The 9414-nt window shown below is 36.9% G+C and overlaps 1 protein-coding gene across 1 annotated transcript; it reads right to left on the bottom strand.

Annotated features, from left to right (window-relative positions):
* Positions 1-634: 634 nt before the first annotated feature.
* phox2a (paired like homeobox 2A) lies at positions 635-8701 on the bottom strand. Its single transcript, XM_051861156.1, has 3 exons — positions 5614-8701; positions 4451-4638; positions 635-2961 (listed from the first exon to the last, which is right to left on the bottom strand). The coding sequence occupies exons 1-3, from the start codon at positions 5834-5836 to the stop codon at positions 2506-2508; spliced, it is 867 nt and encodes a 288-aa protein (XP_051717116.1). The 5' UTR covers positions 5837-8701; the 3' UTR covers positions 635-2505.
* Between the last annotated feature and the right edge of the window lie 713 nt (positions 8702-9414).

Genomic DNA, 9414 nt, shown 5'->3' with positions numbered 1-9414 from the left:
TCATTTTCATATATATTTAGTAATATTATTATATAGTATCTAATACATATTATATTATTAGATAGATTTTCCACTGTCATTTTTAAAGTCTCAACGTCTTTTAATCAACTGGATCTGGATGTACAAAAATCGTAAAGGAAAAAGTTGAGTTCTTAAGACAAATTCTAAATTGTAAGAATGTTCCTAAATGTAATTCCTAATAGCGTCTCAGATATTTTCTTAAGAACATTGTTGTTTCCTTGAGAATAAAATGACATGCTACTTCTGAAGTTGTCCTTGTCTAACAAATTCAACATTACTTTGATAAATCTTAAAGAGTTTGTTTCCCCAAACATGAAAAAGATTATCAAGATTAAATTTAGGCTTTTATTCACAAATAAACGATCAGCAGAAGCTAATTTTTCAGAACATACTTGAAATTAATTCAAGCATTAAAATTTCAAACATTGTGTGCAAATGACACGCTTTGATTTTTCATGACATTAAAACATCTGCTAGTTTTTTCCTTTTCTTGTTCTACTTAAAAACAGAATAAAAAATTGTAAAATAATTCCTCATCACACGATTCTGTCATATCCTGCGAGTTCCTGCGTCTGAAATCTGATGAAGTGAACATGAGATCTGACTGGAGATGTTCATTTTAACTCTTTATTTTGTCATTTTTATGGATTATATACAGCAGATCATTCATGAAACACATGGCGTGCACTGAAACATTAAAAAAAGAAGAAACTACATTGTATTTATATTAATATTTACAAAATATTTCTCAATAAAAGCCTAGCTTAAAAAAACCATCCCAACATTTTTTTTTTTTTTTTCCCTTCAATAAATTAACTACAAGTGGCTTAACTATGCTTGTTTCTGGGGTCACACACACACACACACACTCTTTCTTTAGTGATAGATTCATCAGACAGAGAACAGACGTTTCTATGCGGGTTCAACATGTAAGAATTGATTTGTTGTTCTGAAGCTCCTGCTGGACAATGTTTCTGGACCTTCATTTACGAGGAAATGAAGATCTAATTTACTGACAATTACAATTCATTCAAGCGCTGTTGATGCAGATCTTCAGGGTTAAAGATCCTCTCGTGACCATAAAGAGGAAAAGATTGCAGCTGTAGAACAAACACACACTCACACACTCTCACACACACACAACAGAAGCACCCACGAGTTCAACATGACAATAAATTAAACACTTTACAATAAGGTCTCATTTGTTAACTTTAGTTAATGCATTACTTAACATGAGCTAATAACCAGAAATATATTATTACAGCATTTATTAACCGTTCTTAATGTCAGTTGCTCATTGGTTCATTAGTTCAAAAGCTCAAAAGAACCATTTTTTAACTATTTTAATCTAAACTATTTTAATCTAAAGAACCTTTTGTGGAACAGAAAAGTTCTGTGGATGTTAAAGGTTGTTAATTTTTAACATAAGTTAACAAATACAACTTTTGATGTTAAAAATGATGTTAACTAAGATTATTACATACTGTAGAAGTATTACTTTACTGTAAATTCTAATTAGTTAACCTTACTTCAATAATTGATGTGGTTCAGATAACATAATATTTTAAGTTTCTGTTGATTGAACCAATCACCTTCATTGTATTAACTCAAATTTTTAATTTGAACTTACTTTTTTAACACATTAATCACTTAAAATTATCTTATGGGGGTAATTTCTCAGCCAAATTTGATATAATTAATTAATTTGCGATTAATTAGATTAATTAATTGCCACATTGTGTAATTAATTAGATTACAATTTTTAATTGCTTGACTTGACAGCCCTAATATATATACATACAATAATAAAACAAATGTGTGTATATATATATAAATATATATATATATATATATATATATATATATATATATATATACACACACTCTAAAAAAGAATTGTTGTTAAATTTTTAAGGCAGCCAGATAACATAGTTTTTTGAGTTCATTGAAATTAATAGAATGATGGAGATTGATTTAATCAACAGAAACTCAAAATATTATGTCATCTGAACCACATTATTTAAGTTGATTTGACAAAAGAAAAAATGCTGTGATAACAAATCATGAAAATATTTTTTTACAGTGTAGGGTTCTCGACTCAATTTTATGCCAAAAAGTTTCTATATAAGGAGAAACATCTTAATACTTTAATGTTTAATGGGTCATTTCATTTTTTTCTAGTGATAAAGTATGTTTATGAGTTGCTTAATTCATACAATTGAATTAAAATTAAAACTAAATTAATTAATTAAAAATAAATCTATAAAATTACCCCATATATAACCTTTTATTCTCACTATGTTGTACGAACACATTTTCGATCATTTACTTTGACTCAACTCAATAATTTCAAGTGCCCAACACTGGGTTTTTAGTTGCTCATTAACTAACGTCAACACACGAGACCTTACTGAAGTGTGAGCCGTTGAACATCAGGAGCTCGATACGCAAATAAACCAGCAGCAGACGGAGTGACGAGACGCACTAGAAGAGGTTGGTCTTGATTGTGTTTGGTTTCCGGTGGAAGGAGGACAGAACGCCGGCGAACGGACCGGTCGCCATACTGTCCGCGGGCTGCCAGGCCTTCAGCAGGTCCTGCGTCTGGACACCGGCCGCCGCGCCGGAGCCGATGCTGGGCCACGGCGAGCTTTTCAGGCCTTGGTGGATGGAGGGTGAGATGGAGGTGTTGCTGAAGGAGGAGCCAGAGACGGGGCTGGGACTGAGGCTGCTCGCCCCGGGACTGCCCATGTTCCCGGAGCCGGGCAGGGATGCCGTGCTGTCGGGCGTCGGGCTGCAGGTGGACTCTTTGGACTCGTCGTCCTCAGATGAAGAACGATTCTCTCCGGGCTTCTTGGTGCTGGAGCTGCTGCCGGTCGCTCCTTTAGAGTTGGCGGCGCGCTCTTGTTTACGGAACTTGGCCCGTCGGTTCTGGAACCAGACCTGAGGACGAGTGACGCGTGTGTTTATGGGTCAAAGACGAAAAAGGGTTTTCAAGCATCAAAACAATAAGTGTAATACAGCTTTGAACTGTTCTTGTTGTTCGTCAGTACATCAGAATGGGTCCTGATTAATTTGATTGTTTTTTCTGAGCAAAAATTAAATATCATACATTTTACCATGTCATTCAGTGTAACAACCTTTTCAGGGATATTTACAACAAAAATCTATTTATGCCATATTAAAGACTAATTACTTGTAATTTTACATTTTTAAACTTTGCCACTATCCTAGGTTTTGCCCATTCGTCAGCAAGAATTATTTACTTATTTAAAATGCAATAAAATTTTGTATGCTCACTTATTCTTTTATAAATTTTAATATGTACAGGTCAGAATAAGTATGTTGTTTCAGTTTTTACATAAATATAAGTGTTACACTGAATGACAATGAACATTATTATTTTATTCTCCCAAAACATTTGAAACCTTAAAAGTAGATGTTTTACTTAAATTTAACGTGCTTTCTATGTATGTAAAATCAATACAAAAGTCAAAAATTACAATTTCTATTGATGCGGACATCTAAATGTCTTTGACCCACATACAGATGCAACATTGGTCAAAAGTTTTTGGATGGTAAGATTTTTTTAAATGTTTTTAAAAGAAGTGTCTTCTGCTCACCAAGGCTGCATTTATTTAATCAAAATTCAGTAAAAATTGTGAAATATTATTCCAATGTAAATCAGCTGTTTTCTATGTGAATATATAGTAAAGTGTAATTTATTCCTGTGATCAAAGCTGAATTTTCAGCATCATTACTCCAGTCTTCAGAGTCACATGATCCTTCAGAAATCATTCTAATATGATGATTTGCTGCTCAGGAAACATTTATGATTATTATCAATGTTGGAAACATTTTTTTCAGGATTCTTTGATGAATAGAAAGTTCAAAAGAACAGCATTTATCTGAAATAGAAACATTTTGCAACATTGTAAATGTCTTTACTGTCACTTTCGATCAATTTAATGCATCCTTGCTGAATAAAAGTTTCTTTCCTTCCCAAATAAATGTTCTTTATTGGCATTGATGGTTCCATGAAAAACCTTTAGCATCCATGGAAACTTGCATTGCACTAAAATGTTCTTCTCACTAAGAATAAATGGTTCTAAGAAGGTTCTTTGGGGATTAAAAAATAAATCCCTTCTGGAAGTTTTTATTTTTAAGATGCTGAAATTGACAATAACTAAGATGAATAAATGCTTTATACTTATTTTTCATTGTAAAGTGTTTCCCACACCACACCCATATAAATCACTCTAATAAAATCAACTAAATTAAGATGCCCCAAAAATATTAAAACCAGCCATTAAAAATCCCATATTTCAAAACTACGCACTCATAAAAGTGAAAAAAAAGGGGGAAAAAAATGCTTCCGAAAATCAGTTTCTTTGGTAAATAACATGAGTGTATGTTCATGATGAGGACTCACCTGCACGCGCGCCTCGGTCAGGTCGATCTTCAGCGCGAGCTCCTCGCGCGTGTAAATATCCGGGTAATGAGTCTCCGCGAACACGCGCTCGAGCTCCTTCAGCTGAGAGCTCGTGAAGGTCGTGCGGATCCGCCGCTGCTTCCGCTTCTCGTTCAGTCCGGACGGATCCGAGAAGAACTTGTACGGAACTGATAGATGGAGGAAGATCAGTGATTTTAAGTTTCAGAGTAAAGAGATTTTACTTCAGTTCAAAGAAAGAAAGAAAACAATTAATTCCTATTTTGCAAATTTATTAGATTATTAATTTATTTTTTTTGAGATTGAGGGGTTTTTTGCGTTTTATTCCGTAGAAAATCAGTGCCATATTGTATTTGCGGACTGCGTCAATTTATAGACTTATTTTTATTAAATTATATATTTTATTGTAAAATTACAGACTTCCTACAAGCTACACATTTTCTGTGAAGAATTATGTAAAATGTAATAACAAATTAGGCCTATAGCCAATAATTTACATTTACTGCACAAAAATATCAGTCGAGACAGGATGAAATCTTGTCCAATAAACGCGCTTTTTAATCACAGATCTGTAAGACGTAATTAAATTAATTACTTTAAATTGATTTGCGCCTCAAATTATAGGCTATATGAAATTAATTTTAATTGAATTAAATTAAACTTGCAATCAGATTTAACTCTGAAAACTATAGGATTCTCGTTTGATTTTGCAACTGGGATTATTATCCAAATTATTTATCAATTGCATATACGCTAATAATAAAAATAAAGCTTCTTAATCGGCATCGATGGTTCCATGAAGAACCTTTAAGATGCACAAAAGGTTCTTTATAATGGAAAAAAAAGATTAAAATGTTCTTCACACTCATTTAAAAAATTGTTCTCTTAGGAACTGATCGTTAAAATAAATGGCATAAAAACACTTTTGGAACGTTTATTTTTTAAGAGTGTTTCGCGACGTTCATTCAAAACGAATATTACAATAAGAAAAATGGATATTGGATATATTGTTGACGAATATCCACGCCTTTGTCAAATATAATATCCAACATTTGACACTTGTTATTTTCAATATAAGTCACACTGAAGTGATTTAGTTGTATGTTTATAAAGCACATGTGTGTGTGTGCCCTCGCACGCGTTACCTGTGGAGTAGGGCGCGGGCTGGTGCTCTCTCAGCGCGCCCAGAGTGCAGCTGGCCGAACCGAGCGGCGCGCAGCCCGGGTTGGAGCTGAAGCCAGTCCGGATGGGGTTGTACTGGAACGTGTTGGTCTGACTGCACGAGTTAAAGTCCGCGTACGCCGACGCCTCCATCGCCGCCATGCACGAGTCATATGTGTTCAGATACGAGTAATCCATTTTGTACATGTGGAGGGCGGATGGAGACGCAGGTGTGGGTGAATCTCGCTCGAGCAGGTGGGTCGGGATGTCCGCTAGAAGTCCAGCGGAACGCGGTGTAGAGAGGGAGTCGCTGTCTGCGCTGGAGTGTCCTCGCGGGAGTCTGTCGGTGCCGGTGTTCCGGTGCTCTGCTGCGCCGGGCGGCTCGCGGTGTGTTTATAATAAAGTTGGTGTCCGGGAGACAATGGCGAGGCGGTGGTCTCTGTTTGCATGACAATGTCTCAGTGCTGAACGCCTCCTCCCCTCTGCTCCTCCATGCATCTCTAATGCACCTCCGCGTTAACCCTTTCCAGCACGACCCTGCTCTTCTTCTCTCAACTATTTCATCTTTCGCTCCTTCTTTTTTACATATAGCCGTTTTATAACTATTTCATCTTTCGCTCCTTCTTTTTTACATATAGCCGTTTTATTCCTTTCTCGAACAGAGCTGAAGCGGGCATCACCCTCGCGAGTGCGCGCGCGCGCAAATATAATTCTAAATAAATGACTATTAATGGCTATTAAGACTAATGCCATTAAGGCGAGAATGGGCAAGTTTTCAAGAGCGGGTAAATGGGTCCGTTCTAGCTCGTGCTAAATGAATTGTGGGATTGTTTTAGCTTTAATGTGGCTCTGGTGGTAGTGTGAGATGAAGTTTAATTTGATTTCGCGAATAATGGCCTTTATTTAAACCCCCTTGAGTTGTCAGAAGGACCAACACTGCGTTTAAATAAAGTAAAATGATCGTAAAATAAAATAAACGCGGGTTCAGGTGAAATACTAATTAAGGTTGACTTAATTGCTTTCGTTTATTCATCAGAAATGACTCGACGGAAACCTGCTGCTCATGGTCACGCGCATCTGTTTGCTGTCAATTACTATTACACACATTTCAAACGATTTTATAAGAATGTTAAATGCGATCAATCCACACAAACTCTTTCAAAAATAATAAAAAGCACGTTATACATTAAATGAGCATATTTAATCAAACAATAAAATTCACATTTCAAAATTACGCAGTAATAAGCGCATGTCAGGGACAAAATGAATTCTTATGCAGCTGAATGTGTAATTTTTAGGCATATGGATTCATTTGACTTTTGACTTCTGACCCTGTAACCCGCTCTCTCTCTCTGTGCGCGTGTAACCTGGTTATCCCGGCGCGGCCCCGGGCGGGCGCGTCACGGCGCATTTGGCTGATTTAGGGTGAACGGCGGCGGAGCCGACGCGCCTCTCAAACTCCATCCGTCAGCGGCCGCATCATCCGCATCACCCGCGCGCATTAACGTCTGTACCGGGACGTGACGATATACACACGACAGCAACAAGTCGCCGCGGACACCGGGACGGTTTGAATGAAACCTTTCAGCACGTGTTCATCTCCGTAAACACCTGAGAAGAGCTCCGGAGTCACCTGTGTGCGCGCGAGATTCCATTTGATTTGAGATTTCATTGTTAGCTAATAGCAAACATTAAAGATGACATTATTTAATATGCAAATTAACTAAGGCAATATACCAAAGTAATTAAAAATATAGGGTTTTTAATGCAGTGATGTCATAAAAGAATCATTCTGGGTTAAAGAAAACAACCATTTTTTTCTAAAAGATTTTAATCGTTTTTCCACTATAAAGAACTTTTTGTGCAATGGAAAGATTATATGGATGTTTATGGAAACATCGATGCCAATAATTAATATGAAACATTAACGAAATAAAAACAAAGTAAAATCAAATGAACTGTCTAATTCAACTCACCGTTGATTTGATATTTTACATCATACATATGTAATGAAAAATAAATGTTGACGAGACAGATTTAGCGTTATTTCACTTTATTAAAATCCAGTATTTATTTTATTTTATTTATTTTGCTTAAGTGGATATTTTTTATATAACTGCTGATTTTAAGACTTTGTCTTAAAATGAGCCTACATAAATGGTCAAAGTTTTGTTTGTACTAAATCGCAAACACAGAGCGCTTGAATCGCGTCTTCTCTGGCGCACCCGCTGCGCGCCCGGCGGGTTTCACGCGGGTCACCGGCTCCTGTTTTCGTGCGTGACGCAGACGGGTCGCGTCTCATCCTTTCCTGATCCTTCATCCCCTCTCTCTCTCTCATCAATCTCTCTCTCTCATTAGCTCAATCTGCATTCAGCAGTGATCGGTCACCGGGAGACGAGCGCGCCTCGCTTTAATGGCCCGACCATCGGATGCGATTACTGTCAGCCAACCCAAACCAACCCAAACACAATTCAATTAGTCCCTGAGAGCACGAGACCCTGCGCTTTTCATTTATATATTTATTTTGTGCTCGGGAAAATGCCTTTTTTTGTGATGGCAAAGCAAAATATGAGTGTTTCAGAACTACAGGAGAAATTAATGGAGCCTCTCGGACAGTAAGTGCACTAATGTTAAACGCTGGTTAGTGTAACTATCGATCAACAGCGGCATGCCAGAATCCACCGCGCGCTTTAAAAAATGAGAACCACCGCGCTCGGCCTGACCTGTTTGAGAGCTGTCAATCACAGACCTCACCTGTCAATCACAGCCTGTTGTTTACACAAGCGCCATGAATGAGAAAGAGCCTCGTTACTGTTTCCGCTAATCGCCAATGAATTTTAAAGGTGCTGGTGTGGCTGGGTCGGGTCGGGCTGGATCGGGATTAGAGCCCATTTTCAAGACAAACACTCGGATTTGAAAGTCAGATGTGCGCGAGAGGCTTTGAAGAGATTAGCGGGCAAATGTGTGCGCTGGTTAACACGGGTGAGGCAGGTTAACTTCCCCGGCAAACTCACCCCTGACACCGGGCAGACGGGCCCCGTGTCTCCGGGTGTGACTCCTGATCCAGAACTGATTCTGCAAATAAAGAGGAGAAACACTTTCAGAACACATTGAGATCAACCGAATTGTTGCGTCTAAAATGCAAATAGTTAAAAAAAAAAAAAAAAAAAAAAAAAAAAAAGATTATGAAAGACTATTTTTGATTTGATTGAGTTTTTTTTTATCCTCAATAGAAAGCAACGAAATTAGCCATACATTCAGTCAAGAAAAGTAGTAAAAACATCGTTAAAATAGTCAACGTGACTACAGTGGTTCAACTTCAATGTTATGAAGCCACGAGAATACTTTTTGTGCACAAAAACAAAAAAAATAATGACTTTATTCAACAAATTCGTGTCAGACTCGTACGCGCCTTTTTCACAGACTGTGATGACGCGTTTTGACGGTCATCAGCATCGTAAATCAAGTTTTTTATATTTTAATTTTTTATTTTTTTTAATGTACATTTATAACATTATACTTTGTATTATATTATCTTTGCATCAAATTAGAAATAACTAGTTCCCGCTGCTGTGAGGGTGTTTCAAATACAGCGGCTGTGGGAGTGACGGTAAAAATGACATCTTTCTCTCTTCTGACTGCTGTTATCAATCGCTCTCTATTTTTTTTTCCTCTTTTGAAAGTTGTGAAAACACTATTGTGTAGTTTTTCCTTTTGTTATTTGAACAAATGAGAGCACAAAAAAATATATTTAATGTAGTATCTTACAACAACACTTAGATTTA

The sequence above is a fragment of the Ctenopharyngodon idella genome, chromosome 15, assembly GCF_019924925.1.
Source record: "Ctenopharyngodon idella isolate HZGC_01 chromosome 15, HZGC01, whole genome shotgun sequence".
Classification (NCBI taxonomy): domain Eukaryota; kingdom Metazoa; phylum Chordata; class Actinopteri; order Cypriniformes; family Xenocyprididae; genus Ctenopharyngodon; species Ctenopharyngodon idella.
Note: the sequence above shows the minus strand (reverse complement) of the source record. Positions and strands in the feature narration are given on the sequence as shown.

Bases quoted from the DNA above. Each gene is read 5' to 3' on its own strand.
- phox2a (XM_051861156.1), bottom strand. From the start codon at position 5,836: ATGTACAAAATGGATTACTCGTATCTGAACACATATGACTCGTGCATG. The intron at 4,639-5,613 runs GTAACGCGTGCG...TCCATCTATCAG, and splicing joins GCCCGCGCCCTACTCCACAG to TTCCGTACAAGTTCTTCTCG. The intron at 2,962-4,450 runs GTGAGTCCTCAT...ACTCGTCCTCAG, and splicing joins TGACCGAGGCGCGCGTGCAG to GTCTGGTTCCAGAACCGACG.